This window comes from Penicillium canescens (assembly GCF_028828765.1).
Source record: "Penicillium canescens strain IBT 15451 chromosome Unknown utg000011l_segment0_segment0, whole genome shotgun sequence".
Classification (NCBI taxonomy): domain Eukaryota; kingdom Fungi; phylum Ascomycota; class Eurotiomycetes; order Eurotiales; family Aspergillaceae; genus Penicillium; species Penicillium canescens.
The window spans coordinates 2,008,953-2,024,336 of record NW_026703973.1 but is presented as its reverse complement, the minus strand read 5'-3'; the positions used below and the strand labels follow the sequence as shown (position 1 = coordinate 2,024,336).

The window sequence follows — 15,384 nt, the reverse complement described above, 5'->3', positions numbered from 1 at the left end:
AAATGAGGATAGCCACGGCCCTTGCGGGCGACCTGGAGTATCGTTCATATGAGGAGATTGGGAACGAAAGCTCAGACGAATTCGAATTGAGGATCAAAAACATTTGTGGTCTCTTTGTGACAATAGACGGTGGCTGCGTATTCCTTATCCACCAAATGGCCAAGGAATTTCTGGTACAGACCAATGACAATATTGATCATAACTGTGGGCCTTGGAGACATACTTTCAGTGCGCAAGACTCGGAGACACTCATTGCAACCTTCTGCATCGCTTTACTTTCTTTCACATGCTTTTCCAAAGATCAGCTTACAATTGGGTCTGGTGACTCAGATCAAGCCCGCGAGGAAATCTTTGCTTATATTAATGATAATCCGCTCCTGGGCTATGCAGGAAAGCATTGGACCAATCACTCCGAAAAAGCAAGGCTGGACAACAATCCAAAATGGATGCAGTTAATGGTATCTCTTTGCACCGTAACCAAACCGGTGTTCCAAACATGGTATACAATCTATCAAGAATCAAATCCGGATCGGCTTCCTCAGAAGATAACAAGCTTAAACCTCGCCGCTGCATTCGATTTTTAAAAGTTCTGGCTGTTCTTTTGGAGAATGGCGAGGATCCGAACGAACAAGATAGCCATGGAGCAACGCCGCTCGCACGCGCTGCAAAGAAGTCTCAAAGGACTGTACAGCTTCTTTTAGATACCAACGCAGACATCAATGCTTATGGGTGGGAGGAGCCCTGGTATGATGAAATCGACCGTGGCGGCAGCGAAATGCAAGTTAGGCCTTTCACAGGCACTCCTCTTACCATGGCTGTCATTTCCGGCGATGCTGAGATGGTCGAATACCTCATCAGTCGTGGAGCCGGAATAAACTTTCCTCCACTGGCTACGATGACACCGCTCATTGCGTCCATTGTATGCAATGGCTCAACAGACATATGTCGCCAGCTGCTTTGTCACAGCGCGAATGTTTCTTTCGAGACACTGTGGGGGAGATCAGAGAACGTGAAATGTACAGCTCTTCATCTTGCAGCCGGACTCAGTAATCCGTCAATTCTGCGGATGCTTCTTGAATCGGAGGCCACCAATATAAATCATCAGACTGCAGCGGTGATAGCGAATGGTGTTCAAACGGAAGGCGACGATGCGATTGGAGCCCAATTGGGTTGTGACACACCACAGACTGAAATCAGCAACCCGCACTTATTCCCACACGATCCCGACGATGGAGGGAAGACTAATGAGCGCATTGAGAATGTTGATACAGATGGAAATTGTGAAAGCGACGAAGACGCTTCCGTATTCGACAATGATAATGACAGTGAAAACTACAGGTCAGAAATTAATGAGGACGATGATGAATCTGGTACGGATAGCCAGTGGTCTTACGAAGAAGACACAGGGCTTACCGCATTGCACATCGCAGTTAGTTCTAGACTCGTTGAGAATGCTAAGATCCTTCTCGAAAATGGAGCCGATATGCATATCAAGACCGCCCACGGCTATACAGCAATGGAGTGGGCTCTCAATTGGCCTGTTAGCAACAACGATTCTGATTTCGAGACCCACGCTACTATGAAAGCTCAGATGGTAGCATAGTTCCAACAGTTCGATCATGGGACTCAATTGACGGTAAGCTGCCTGGTCCCAAGATTCTTCCGAATGCTGATCAGTTGCTCTGTGTTATGGATAGTCCGCACATAGGTCTTGAATCCTCCAGCGCCGGTAAATAATCCCGCGCATCGCTCGTCGTGTTGCTAAGGACACTAGATTCTGGGTTGAAAACTATAGTGGTCGTGTGACGAGAAAAGGGATTTTGAATGCAAGTAGTTGTTTATGATGGTCTGTTCTCTTAACCGTCTATGTACTTTGACATAGATCTTCTATGCGAGAGAATAGAGTCCTTCGCTCATCAGAGCCGTATTTCAGAAATGACCCGCACAGCTTAACTCCGAAGACCAAGCTATAAAGTTCAATTAATCACTTGTTTTCATTACAGTTGACTGGTAAGCTCTTGTAGTGTAAATGGCCTTAGTGCAAGTCGGCCAATGCTCGATGTATAAATGATATACTCCAAATATGCCGGAGACAGTACATACGACCACAGGGTGTGGAGAACAGGGCTTCCCGTCCGCTCAGCCGTACTTAAGCCACACGCCGGTAAGTTAGTAGTTAGGTGGGTGACCACTAGCGAATCCTTACTGTTGTATGTCTTTTTTGGTTCCTGTTTTGTTTTTCGTTTCTAGCTGTAACTTACCCCGTATCACCCACCCACCAACAGTGCGATCCACAGAATATCCCATGAATATTTGGTAGGTTTCGTTATGTTCCCAGCGTCCTTTGATGATTCAGAGACAAGAATATTAGGAAGGGGCATTTTGTTTTGCTAACAGTATCTTTAACTTCACTTCGACTACTTTATTCTTTATACTTTAGTTTGTTACTATAGTCTAGTATATCCATCCATATATGAAAGAGTGATTCAAAAAAGCACAAAAACATACAACAGTAAGGATTCGCTAGTGGTCACCCACCTAACTACTAACTTACCGGCGTGTGGCTTAAGTACGGCTGAGCGGACGGGAAGCCCTGTTGTCCACACCCTGTGGTCGTATGTACTTATTGCATCATTGTAGCAAATTATACCGCCATTCTATAAAGCATTTTTTCGGTATGAAGGAAGCCTAAAGGTCTTGGAGTGCGGATAAGGACCGAATCACGCGGTCGCATTGACCCTAATCGCAATGATTAGACCACATCGAAATAACTTATAGACCTACCTAGGCGCCATCTACATGTAGTATATATAGTGACAGTATCAGAGATCATGACAAGGTTGCATTTAACAATTTTCACTGATTTCGCTTTGGGGCTCCGAATGGAACTGTGGGGGTTGGAGGACACCGGCCAATAGGAACAATCGAACCTTCTTAGCAGATTCTTCCATTAGGGGGCACGCGACAAGTTGCCCAGTTGGAAAATTTCTCACGGCTATAGGAAATGTAGTTAACCTTGGAATTTATACGAAACCCAGAATAGCTGTGCCTGTGTTAGCCGCAATATAATCACTAATGTCTTGCCAGAGGCTCTCTTAGCTCGTGCAGGGCCACCGTCTTACCTCCATGCGCTGACGTCCTCTGCCGATCTCTGACGAAACACCTCGTGGAGGGCTGTGGAGTAAGACCACGACCGCCCGTTGGACCCTTTGAGAGCCCTGCGCGCTCATTTCCGTTCGTCTCCTATATTCCAATTTTAGCAGCCTGCAATTCATGCGCTTCTTCTTTTTCTTACTCTCATAGACATCCGTCTCCCCCTTAGACGTGTCTTTTACTCTATCCTCATATGTCTTAACGGCCACTTCGCTTCTTTACATGCATGCGCGATGGAATCTTCCGACCGGCTAGGGGGTGTCCCCCACAAACTTCGTGGCCAACTTCTGGAAGCGCTCCTCTTCGCCCTTACTGTCGCCAAATCTCCTCAGCACTACCTTGACCTTGGCTGGGCAGCTTCACGCAAATATTTCTTCTCTGTCATTCTAATCTCCCTCGTGTTGTCCAAATGCTTCCATATCTTCATCCATCTGAAGTCACTGACACTTCCATCCCTTCTCTGGGGCCCCACCTTCTTCCTGGTGGATATACTATTGATCCTGGTCGCGTGCGGCCTGACCCGATCGTTTGAATGGCGGACTACTCGGGACATAGCGGCCGTGGTCACTGTATTGTTTAGGTAAGTATCGTCGGACTCTGAAATATACAAATGCTAATGCGATTTTAGTCTCGGTGTTTCTGGAATGACCGCCGCCAATATCTCTTTTTACGTCCAAACGGGCCTGGAGATCTACTGGCGGAGATCGAAAACATTCCATAAGGATGTGTCGGCCAAGACAGTCCTATCAGGATTATTTGTCGCATTCGTTGTAGAGGTATTGATTATGGTCGGTGCATACTTTGCTACGCCGTATCTATTCCGTGCGACAAATGCGTTCCTGGAGATTTGGGCTTCAGTCTTTTCCGCCACGTTCAGTCGCTGCCGTCGCAAGAAGCCCTTGCCAGACCCAGAGATCTACGAGGAGATCGCCATCGATGACTACGATGACAGTGACAGCGATTCCGTAGCCCTGCTGGATACACCCCGAGTCCCGCTCGTGCAGAAGACGCATTCGCTGTTGAAGCGTGTCATCGTGATCCTTGGCAGTTCCGTCATCATTCTGCTTTGTCTTGTTCGTCCACAGGATACGGCCTACACGTTTCTCTCGGAGTCCCTACCTTTCGCACCATTTGGCGGCCCCAAATACCGGCCTGCTCATGTAACTGCTGCGTCGCTACGGGGTTACTTTCCTTTGTTGAAAGAGCACTCCGCTCTGGATTATTTCCCGAAATTTGACTGGTTGCCTGTGGACGAGTCGACAGGTGAATTCCCTGATTGGTCGCCATTCCGCTATCTTAATTTCAACAGGACTATCCAGGAATCGAAGTATGCACACTATAACCCGTTGAAAGACCCGTTGCACACCCCGAACCTCCAAAACAACATTTTGGAGCCTCTTCGTGAAGCGCTTCACGACGGAAGTGTGAAGATTAAGCATGTTATTCTCGTCAAGTTGGAAAGCACTCGCCAGGATATCTGGCCCTTCCGCTCTGACTCTTACATCATGGACCGCATCAATGAGTCTTACAAAAATGGCAGTATCCCCGAGAACGTCCTAGCCAGACTTTCCAACCTCACCCCCACCGCGGAGAGGTTAACCGGATTTGAAACTGGATTCCGCAAGGATACAGAGCGTCCAAAGCCATACGGTGGTATCAGTGCGAGCAAAGCTTATACATCCGGTACCTATACCTTGAAGAGTATCACTGGCACTGTTTGTGGTGCCAACCCCATGGCTGTCGAAAACCAGCTCGAGTACATGCACGATATCTATCAACCTTGCTTGCCGCACATCTTCGAAGCATTGAACCACCAGCCGAACACCACCAGCCAGGGAGATGGTTGGACTTCCTGGCCTTGGCACACTCAGTGGATGCAATCGCACTACGGCACCTGGGACAAGCAGGAGCTCCTCACTCCTCATCTAGGGTACAAGCATATCATGACAAGGGAGTCAATCAACGATGCTGGGAGGAAGTACATCCCAGAAGAGAACGAAGAAGAAGAACATCACGGCCATGAGGACAAGTTACTGAAGAATTACATTCGGGATTTGTTTGCCGATGCCAAAAAGAACAACACTCGCCTCTTCCTCAGCCATCTGACCCACAATACCCATACTCCTTATTTCATCCCAGGTGAATATCAGGAAATGATGGGGCATGCGAATTCTGGACTCAACGAAAAGTTGAACAGACACCTTAATACCATGCACTACCAAGATCAGTGGATTTCCGAGATCCTGGAGATTCTCGAAGAAGCCGGCGTCGCAGACGAGACCCTTCTCGTCATGGCTGGTGACCAGTAAGTTTCGCCTATATCACGCACCACATCTATGCCGCCCACTAACCAGAGTCCAGCGGTCTATCACTCCCGAATGACGGCGGTATCACAGCCTTCCATGACCCGCACGTTTCCAGTTTCCATGTACCTCTGTTCTTCTCCCACCCCAAGATACCTCAAATCGAAGTCGACAGCCCCGTTCTCTCAACGCAAATCCTTCCCACCCTCTTGGATCTCCTTATCGAGACCTCCTCAATGGATGAACAGTCCACAAAAATCCTGAACGACCTACTGCCATTGTACGAGGGCCAGTCAATGCTACGCCCCCTCATCACCGAGCAAGATGGCAAGCAAGAATGGCATTTCTCCACCATGAACCCCGGAGGAACATGGGTTTCCATGCGATCCGCCGCGAAGCCGTACCGTCTCGTCGTGCCCCTTGTGGCCGACGCCCCGTGGCGATTCACCAACGTCGTCGAAGACCCACTTGAGCTGTCCCCTGAGGAAGACCTTGATGTCGTCACTCTAATTGATGTCGTGCAGAATACCGCTGGCGTCGATGCCGCCAGGTGGCTGAGTGAGGCTGCCCATGTGGCTCAGTGGTGGATTCTGGAGAACAGACGCCGCTGGAAATATGATCCTGAGAACCCAGAATTCTCTAACGGGTTGATTGTTTGATTCCTTGATTCGAGCCAGCGACGATGTGTATAGTCTCCGACTGACGCCTTTTCTTGCATGTTGGCCTCTGCTGAAAGAAGATGACACGAACCCAGCGGCGTGCGGTCCTCGAACCGCACAATATGTATAGTAACAAGCCACTGCACACTGCTTTATATAACTTTTGGGATGGAAGCTCGCTTCACGGCTGAAGTGCTTTGCTGTAACCCCCGGATCACATCGGGTGTCCGGTAGTTCTTTTATGCCTTGTCAATGACATATCAATAACGTTATATATACCCATGTACATGTTTTGGGATGCCGAAACGGGAAATAGAGAGGGCCTGTATTATATATTCCGGAGATGCGAAATTGATTTACGCACAAAGTGCTTGACCAACTGAAGCCTTAGGACTTTTTGTTAGAATATGAATATCGCTTAGCTTTAAGCATATCGGCCGTCTGTCTCCACCCTTTTCATGGCTTTCTCTTTATTGAGACTAAAGCAATGCGGCACAATCTTGATCAAATAGCCAGCAGAGGGGTCTTGAAATGAACAGCCATAAGCATCTCCTCGTAGAAGTTTGAGTTATTAAATTTACTGTCGCTTATCTGGGAAACGCTAACGCCGGCGAAAACACCACCTATCTCGGCGTGGCTTTAGACCTCTGGTCCGATTGGCGGCATTGGTGTGTGGGGCGACCCGGCATACGTTGTGATTGGTGATGGAATGTTTGGTCTGGCATATCTACATCCCAGTGTCTATAAACTAAACCGGGGAGGAGAGATATCTGGAGAAGGTATCTCTTTTCATCTTGGTAGATTCCTTTGCCAAATTTACGTATATTACATTCGTATCCTGTGGGAGTTACTAAACAGAGAGCCTTTTCGTGATAAATGGACATATTTTGTGGACTTAGAAGTCTAAAAGTCTTAGGGGATATAACAACTAGACCAGGAGAAGACATGATGGCAGAGCGTATGAGAAATAAAATGGAACGCGAAATTTGATGGGGAAAACAAATCCTAAGCTTCTTCAATGACCTGATCATTATGCTCCACTATGTTTACCACAGTCGGCAACCTGTAAAACCTCCTCCCTATTTCCTTCGACCCCTTGCACAATATCTAGAGTGTCCGGATCAAGTGATGCACCTTTCCTGAAAGATATATAAAAGACACACCCAGCAACGAAGCCCACAATCCCTAGGGATCCATACATCCATACAAGATAAGGGTCCTGTGATACCGGAGTGAGACCAATACAAATCGCTGCCGCAATACCGATCATGAGCCAAAACAAGGCAGAGATAAAAGATCTCAGACTGAGAGAATTGTTACTAATTTGTATTAAGCAGTGTCAGAGGGGACTGTTGACTCACTTTTTTGGAGCGTGTGTGAAGGCAAGTTCCAAGCCAGTTACGATAACAAAAGCTTCGGAGATAGCGACAAATATATACGCAGGAGCCTGAATCCACACGTGTATACTTTTAGTTGGTGATATGTAGATGAAGTGTTGTAACACGCTCGCGTAGACCATGGAGGCTGAAACAAGCAAGAAACCGGTAAAGATCCGACGGACTGGGCTGAAGTTGATTTTGAATTTGCGCAGGAATGGATAAAGGCCCACTAAAGAACTGATTGTAAGCAGATGTTTGGTCTTATCGTTATGAGGAGACGCACAGTCAAGAAGTGGAATGAAAATACACAAGGCGATTGGATCTAGGTTTTGTAGAAGGTCGTTGGGTGTTCCATGCAGCGCCATTTGACCAGCCTGTGAGATAAGATTGTTCCAAATCTGGATCCAACAAATGAAGTAGAATGGAAGAAAGACAAACATCTGGTGGACTTGTAAGCATGTGTTTGTTCCAAAAGATGGAAGTCCAACGCACTCTGCAACTTCTAAACCCCCGACGGACGTCTGAAACGTATTGATCTGTGTAGCGTAATGAAGATGCAAATGGGTACTTGCTCAAGCGACCGGCAGCCTCAAGAGATGAGGGCTTTGCATCATGGAAGTGTTTCTCCTGCCGAACAATGTTCAGGACTTTGCACGCATCTATAATGGCGGACCCCTGTGGAAGGACCTTGACATATCGCTTCTGGCCGGATAGGAAAACAATAGCAGAGAGACATATTGCGCTGGCAACGATAAGCCTTCGCAATGTATCATGTTTCTCATCATGACTGTGACTTACATTAATGGAATCAAATATGCAAGCCAGAAAGATGCCTTGGCCTCAATATTAACTGTGACCAAGGGCGAGAGGGCACCGACGTTGACGACCCAGTAGAACCACATGAAGAGTCGCTGTATGGTTAATTCGGGGTCAACAACCACGATCTCACCTGTGTCCAGCGTCTTCAGAACTGGTTCCGCATTCTGGTATTGCTCGGCGCACATGGGGGTCACGTTGGCCTTGATTCCACCGGTTCCCAGGCCAATTATGACCATCGCAGCAACCAAACCGCCAAAGCCAGTGTTACTCTGAATACTGACTGGTGTTGCGGTAGCGACCAGGATGGTCAAGCCAACGATGTAGACTCCTAGAGAGATTGTGATGGCTTTGAATTTGCCGACATATTGGTCTGATGAACTCTTAGAAATAGTTTTGTAATATTGCTGGGGATGTGTAAACTGCACCTGCAACGATCGCGCCAATTATGGTAGATGCGTAAGCCCAGAATTTGAAAAAGTTTCCGAGGGCTGATGCGACTGCTTGCCCTTTGCCTAGCGCACCGGGGAGATCTGAGCCAGGAACATAGGGGTTACTAAATAGTGAGAATAATTAGACTCCTTCTCCGACATAATCATCTATTCATGAATGTCGGACTTGACTCACTTAATATAATTCTGCAATGGACCACTGAGGCCAAAGTAAGTGAACCGCTCGCCAAGCTAATGAGTCGGTATTAGCATGCAAATGTGGATATCGACGTGTGGTAGTGGGGTAGCACACCTCGACAACAAGGATCAGTAGTGCGACAGGTGGGAATCTGTCAGGGATACGCCGGCGTCCAGCGTGGAGATCGGCTGGCGCCTGGTCAATCTTGTGCATGCCATTTATGTGTTCTCTCCGATCATCGACTGAGGCAGAATCCATCTCGGCGGAGCAAGATGTTGAAAATATAATTATGTACTACTCAGTAAAAATGTAGATGAACGTGTTTAATTTAACCAACGCTCAGTCGGTACCTGGGGTGGCCCACCATGTCCCCGCAGATAAGACGCCCCCACCTCGATGCCTATCGGAGCCCTAGATCGGAGCCGAAGTGTCCTTGTATGCCGCCAACCGGAGTCGTGCAGTATATCCAAAGTTTATCGAGGGGTTGCAAAAATTATTGACACTGACATATCCTGATTGAGAGATATATTCGATTAACACTACATGTTTACTTAGCATTTCCTTCTTTGGCAAATCTTTTTGATCACCAAGCCATTGCTCTGAAGGATGACAATGCCTACTACACAGACAGCAATTGCGATAGAAGAGGATAGGAAAGAATCACGCTTGTCTATCCCGAAAAGGTTCTTGGCTGGTTTAGATCCCGAATGGGTAAATTTATGGGAAAGGCATGGTAGCTCCATGGTGAGAGCCGACGAGGTATCTCTCGAAGAATTTCGGAAAAGTCCCGCTGCATACAGCTTCACCTTCCCAACATGCCCAGGTAAGTTTGACTCCGATTTCTGAGAGTTGGTTAGTTATAGCGGTCACCCTTTGAGAACCCAACGCTCACTACAATCAAGGACCACCCGTGTTTCATGTTGAGGATATAGAGATCCCTGTTTCGCAGCCCGCTGGAAAGATTTTGATCAGAGTCTATACCCCTGGAGGGCCAGGGCCATTTCCTGTTCACTTGAACTTCCATGGAGGTATGGCTATCTTAAGTTCGCAATCCTGGTCGCCAGCACTAAATTTCTTGCTTACTATTCTTGAATTTAGGCGGATGGGTTCTTGGAAATCTCAATTCTGAGGCAGCGTGGTGCCGACACATGTGCAACAAGGCTCAAATTAAAGTTATAGATGTTGACTACCGTCTCGCTCCCGAGTTCCCGTACCCAACTAGCATCTATGACTCGTGGGATGCCGTGAAATGGGTAAGCTGCCCCATGCCTTTTTTATCCAGTTTTATTGACGCAGAATGCGAGTACAGATAATTGCAAATGCCTCTCGGCTCAATATTGACTCCTCTAGTGTTTCTATTGGAGGCCTATCAGCAGGAGGTCAGATGACAGCAGTATTAGGCCATTTTGCCCGCGATGCAGGCATTGACCTGAAACTGCAGCTGATCATTGTTCCAGCGACAGACATGCGCTACTGTCTAAGAACACGAGAGTTAAGCAAGGCCACTTGTCCCTATGAAAGTGTCTTGCTATACCATGATGCACCTTGGGGCCCCTTGGGGAGAGAGCAATGGTTTCTGAAGTATTGGTTGGGCGATGATGACGGTACGAGATTCCTTTCTCATTTCCCTCGTGCAAATACCTTCACTACTAAACTAACAACTTTCAGACGTGCAAGAAAGTATCTTGACGAAGGACTGGATTTGCACACCCGTTCTTGCTCCTTCATTTGAAAACCTCGCGAAGGCACATATTATCACGGCCGAGTTTGATCTTGAACGGGATGAAGGGGAGTTTTATGGTCTTCTTATGCAGAATGCTGGGAATGATGTTACAATGAAGAGATACCCGGGCATGCCCCACGCGTTTGCACACTACAATCACCCAGAAAGAGGACTTTCGCAAAGCTTTGTGTATATTGAAGATACGAGTCGACTCCTTCGGGAGGTGCACTTTGGCAAGAGGGGAGAATAATTTGAGATGTATATTGCCAAGCTAAGCGGTATCAATATATATGTGAGAATTGATGTCATATCCGTCAATATTTCCTGTTATCCTTTGATGGAACTTCACCTCGTTGGAATAGGTTTCACAAGAGGCGCGTGTTTAGGCCACTTGGGCACGTGGTATCTTTAGCCCTAGCAACTGGCTTCGAAAGTCGGGCGTGAGCGGTTGTGTCGGAACGAGCATGAAGTTCACCAGCTCGCGCCAAAGAGAATATGTCTATTATGCAATTGTCACAATCACAATTATCCAAGGGTGATTAAATTAGCTTATAAAACGTGTGGTCACGTGTAATGTGGGGCCTAGTTGCCTCTCAACTTCATGGTATTCATTCACCCAACCCAAGACAACACCCATAACCTTCGAAGACTAGAAAATCCTCAGATGTCAGGCAGAGCTCGAAGGTACATGAGTAAGCGAGATCGCGCGTGTGACTCCTGTCGGGCGAAGAAAGCAGCCTGTCGCATTGATCGATCGCCTCCTTGTTATCTTTGCACACTTCATAGGAAAGAGTGCACATTCATGCAGCCAACGGCAAGGACGCGGCAACCGTTTTCCAATGCAATCTGTCCCGACTTCTCAGAAGATGAGTTAGACCCGCGCTCAAGGTTGCACGAGGTTCCGCCAGTTGGCGACTCGGCTGATGATATTTTGATGGCAATTGATGATGGTGAAAACAATCCAGTTGCCGGTATGTCAGAAGAATTTACCGGTCTTTTTGACCGGTCCGAAGCTTCAATAGCAGGTGTATTTGACGATGGGACGTGGGAAACTGGATTTAGTCCAGGGAATTTCTTTCACACGTCCCCACAGTTGGCAAGAGTTCGACATTCGGCCGATGAGGAATCACCACAAGCTACTTGTCCAGCAGTGCCCACAGAAAGGGATGGCCCCTCAGTTTGTCTTGACACTCAAGGTTCAATGACAGCACAATTGCTCGGCAGCACTGGCGACATGGACCCTTTACTGATCAGTCGGTACCAGTACAATACATCTGAGGCTTTTCATTTCAAAAATCTCAGTATCCAATCCGTATCGTCAGGCTCCAACCCAATCCAGTTTTTAATGTCAAAACCATCAATATTCGGTGCCAGCAGGGAAGAAAATGGATGCGACAGCGTTTCGACGCTTGAATTGAGGCAGAAACTCGAATCCTTGGTACCAGCAGGTATTGGCCTCAGACTTATCAGTCTATTCGATAGGATCGTCATACCAGAATATCCTATGCTCCTTCCACCAGGTCAACTAAATCCCAAGACCACCCCGCCATACCTCCTTGCAAGCGCATATCTAATAGTCGAGCCCTTCACTAAATTTGACGAAAAACTATGCATTGATCTCGCATACGATAAGCCATCGGCAGTCGCACTTCATCAAATTATAAACGAAGCGATTCCATATGAAATGCATGCACCGAAGCTATGTATCATACAGACATTGCTTACTTTGGTCATTCGACCTTACCCGAACCCAATTGTGTTAGATAGTGGCTTCAAATGGTCACAGCTCGCTGCTCTTATTGCTTGCGCTCACACCCTCGGGCTGCATTTGGACCCAAGATCTTGGCAAATATCCTCATGGGAAATATTTCGGAGACGGTGCTTGTCTTGTCTCATTTATTCGACAGACAAGTGGCTTGCTTTGAGTCTTGGGCGTCCAGCTTTGCTGCATTATGATAACTGGCTTGTGACAAGTCTTAGCCAAAACGATTATTCTATTAGCAGCCTTGACCCTTTAGCTTGGTCAAAAATTATGAAGCGAGCGGAACTCGACTCTCTGCTTGACCGCGTCCTAACCCAATTATAGTAAGTCTATCCGCCTGTCTATTATGTTGCCCTAATTTTGCGACTAATCCAAAATAGTTCTCCTCGTTCCATCAACGCGTTGTGTGCCGATTTTCGGAAGACCGTCGCAATAACTGGTCCATTACTTCAGGATCTCCATTTGTGGCATGGACAAGCATCCGCACCATCGAGCCATTCCCGACCATCAGACCAAGGCAGACCAGTGGGGCTAGAGAGGACGCTTGAAATGAACTACCATTATATTCATTTAAGCATTTGCAGGGCTGCCCTCAGACCATTTATGCAGCCGACTATTGAAAGGTCGAATGATACAGAGTATGTGATGGCACGTGAACAGGCGCGGATCCGAGCAGAAGTTTGCATCTCGGCAGCGGTTGACTATATTCACGATTTAAAGCCTGAGGACCTTGAAACTGCATGGCCAGCCTGGAGTGCGACCGCATTCTCATCCATATGTTTCCAGATACTCGAAATGGCCGCGAGCTCCGTTGATTGCAAGGAGGCAGATAAGTGGGTGGCTTGTCTCCGTGACGTGCGCCGGGACATGCGCCTGAAGGCCGATTTCCTACCTTGCCTTCATCTTGGCCTTCTGCGGATTGACTCTATATTTTGGAAGGGGGTGGAGAATGTGTTGCATCTGGAAGAGCATGTTCGGCAAGCCTTTGCATCGTGATCTAGCATACTACGTCGGCCTTTTGGCATAGCTGGTCGGTCAAGTGATCACTCACCCACTACCGCTAGATGAACTTCTAATACAATATATTCTTTCTAACAACTACTCCGGCCACGCCAGACCTTTTTGATGTTATACTGCTCCGACGGGGCATTCTATGAATTCCAAGACCCAGATACTTGCGAAAGACTCCTTCGAAATTGGTAAAAATGGGAAAGACTCAGCTCTCAGCCAGAACCCAAGATCTATACAGGAACGGACCGCAGCGATACTTTTACTTCACACCCCTGCACCAGACGCCGTCAGTCTTCGCTTTTCCTCCGCACTGCTCGCCTTGGATGTTTTTCTTCCACTATAGCACCTATCCACTGTCAATTGTGCTTGGATAATCTATTGCCTCTACGGCCTAAGATGGTCGAACACACCGTTTCGAAGAACTCAACTCCAGTGCGTAGCTGGGTATTTCCCTGTTCCTCTGGTCTCCGGTATAACAATTAATGAAGGCTACAGAATGCTAAGCCATTTGGATTATCAGAATTTCGATGAGTCCATGAGGCAAAAAACTATCTATTACATGCAAAATCTCCCGGCGTAAGAATTTCACAACACCGGAATCCCAAACAACACAGATAATACAAGTTTAATTACCCGCGTCTATGCGCGAGCCGTTTATGTGCTCGAAGCTTATCTTCACGCCCAAGTCCAAAGGTTTTGTTGCAGTGCGGACATTTCAGAGCCTTCGGAGAGATATGGGTTGATTTGATATGCCGCCATAGGCACGCCTCACGAGAAAAACCCCGGAATACGTACAGCCCTCCCAGCCACAATGGATCAGAGAGCGCATCACACTGTGATACCATCAGAACGCAAGGTTGATTAGGAAAGGAGGGGTGTTGGAGAACATACGCAGATCTTGGCGCTTGAATTTCATCTTCGGAAATGCTGTCTTCCGAAGGCATTATTATCGCCGATAAAGTCGGGAACTTCATTGGAAAAGGGATTATACTGGTGGCTTTGTTGAGGTTTCCTGGACAGCTCGTACACGTAATTCTCTGTGTCTGTATGACAGGACCAAATTGAGCTGCTATCAGACCCAGGCGAGATGCCTTGCGAGATAAACGGGGATGATGTTGTGTTGTATGTCCTGGCTTCTTCGGAAGATGGTTGTAGTATGGGTATGTATTGGGAATTGGCAAATGGTGTTTCCGCCGTGGGCATGCATATGTATGCTGTGGGAGTGCAAGGATATGTCGAGTAATAAATCCTCCAATCTCCATTATTTGCATGAGGGATGAAAGTCTCTGAGTCCGTGTAAGGGTTGCCCATAGAAGCCATCACGGGAATCTTCGGTGGGCAAATAGGATGGTGGATGGTGTTGTCAAAGAGGGAATGGTGGGAATGATATGTCGCTTGAGTGAAATGATGTTTTTGGATAGACGCAAGACCGAAAATATAAGCGGTGTTCGTGCCACGAGCCTTTATCCGCCATTAGGGGCTATGCTTCACCTAGGCTGTCTTCATTCGACGGATGCGGGTATACTAAACAGAAGAATAATATTTGACGCAGCCGGCGGAAATTACAGGTGTGTCAAACGTCGCCTTGGGTCTTCGCCATGGAGTGATTTACACACTCCCAACACGGGCAAGCTAAACTTTGCCGACCCTTTGACGCGATCTCTAGACTAGGTACAAAATGATACATGTACAAATGCTCGCTTCCAAAGTACCATTACCCTTTTAGGTATTGCTGCATTTCAAGGCTATGAACAGCTTCGCCTTTTAGAATTACCCAGGCACGGGACCCGAAAGCAGGTGCCATAGGGCTATGAGGGCTTAGCGAAGAACCTGAATCTGCCCGGGCAATGTCAGGCGCTTCTCCCTTTAGACTTATCACACTCACCTACCAAACTATCCGTTTGCTTACTTTGTGAGCCCTGTTGGAGGGAGTTGATATATGAAATCT

The 15,384-nt window shown here is 47.4% G+C and overlaps 6 protein-coding genes across 6 annotated transcripts; 4 read left to right on the top strand and 2 right to left on the bottom strand.

Annotated features, from left to right (window-relative positions):
* Window positions 1-2: 2 nt before the first annotated feature.
* On the top strand, window positions 3-1,603 carry N7446_013489 (ankyrin repeat domain-containing protein; the record flags this gene model as incomplete). Its single annotated transcript, XM_058522229.1, has 2 exons — window positions 3-487; window positions 517-1,603. The coding sequence occupies 2 exons, from the start codon at window positions 3-5 to the stop codon at window positions 1,601-1,603; spliced, it is 1,572 nt and encodes a 523-aa protein (XP_058365706.1).
* Window positions 1,604-1,997: 394 nt separating this feature from the next.
* On the bottom strand, window positions 1,998-2,381 carry N7446_013488 (uncharacterized protein; the record flags this gene model as incomplete). The annotated part of the gene is made up of 2 exons (XM_079040923.1): window positions 1,998-2,228; window positions 2,280-2,381. The coding sequence occupies 2 exons, from the start codon at window positions 2,379-2,381 to the stop codon at window positions 1,998-2,000; spliced, it is 333 nt and encodes a 110-aa protein (XP_078897043.1).
* Window positions 2,382-3,386: 1,005 nt separating this feature from the next.
* N7446_013487 (uncharacterized protein) lies at window positions 3,387-6,115 on the top strand (the record flags this gene model as incomplete). The annotated part of the gene is made up of 3 exons (XM_058522228.1): window positions 3,387-3,733; window positions 3,782-5,458; window positions 5,515-6,115. 3 exons carry the CDS (start codon window positions 3,387-3,389, stop codon window positions 6,113-6,115), a joined length of 2,625 nt encoding a protein of 874 aa, XP_058365705.1.
* A 1,030-nt stretch (window positions 6,116-7,145) lies between these two features.
* N7446_013486 (Major facilitator superfamily domain general substrate transporter) lies at window positions 7,146-9,198 on the bottom strand (the record flags this gene model as incomplete). The annotated part of the gene is made up of 8 exons (XM_058522227.1): window positions 7,146-7,419; window positions 7,477-7,723; window positions 7,778-7,934; window positions 7,987-8,236; window positions 8,293-8,683; window positions 8,739-8,866; window positions 8,938-8,993; window positions 9,055-9,198. The coding sequence occupies 8 exons, from the start codon at window positions 9,196-9,198 to the stop codon at window positions 7,146-7,148; spliced, it is 1,647 nt and encodes a 548-aa protein (XP_058365704.1).
* A 348-nt stretch (window positions 9,199-9,546) lies between these two features.
* Window positions 9,547-10,960, top strand: N7446_013485 (alpha/beta hydrolase; the record flags this gene model as incomplete). The annotated part of the gene is made up of 5 exons (XM_058522226.1): window positions 9,547-9,763; window positions 9,843-9,968; window positions 10,039-10,193; window positions 10,250-10,544; window positions 10,609-10,960. 5 exons carry the CDS (start codon window positions 9,547-9,549, stop codon window positions 10,911-10,913), a joined length of 1,098 nt encoding a protein of 365 aa, XP_058365703.1. The 3' UTR covers window positions 10,914-10,960.
* A 304-nt stretch (window positions 10,961-11,264) lies between these two features.
* Window positions 11,265-13,495, top strand: N7446_013484 (uncharacterized protein; the record flags this gene model as incomplete). Its single annotated transcript, XM_058522225.1, has 2 exons — window positions 11,265-12,748; window positions 12,806-13,495. The coding sequence occupies 2 exons, from the start codon at window positions 11,265-11,267 to the stop codon at window positions 13,419-13,421; spliced, it is 2,100 nt and encodes a 699-aa protein (XP_058365702.1). The 3' UTR covers window positions 13,422-13,495.
* Between the last annotated feature and the right edge of the window lie 1,889 nt (window positions 13,496-15,384).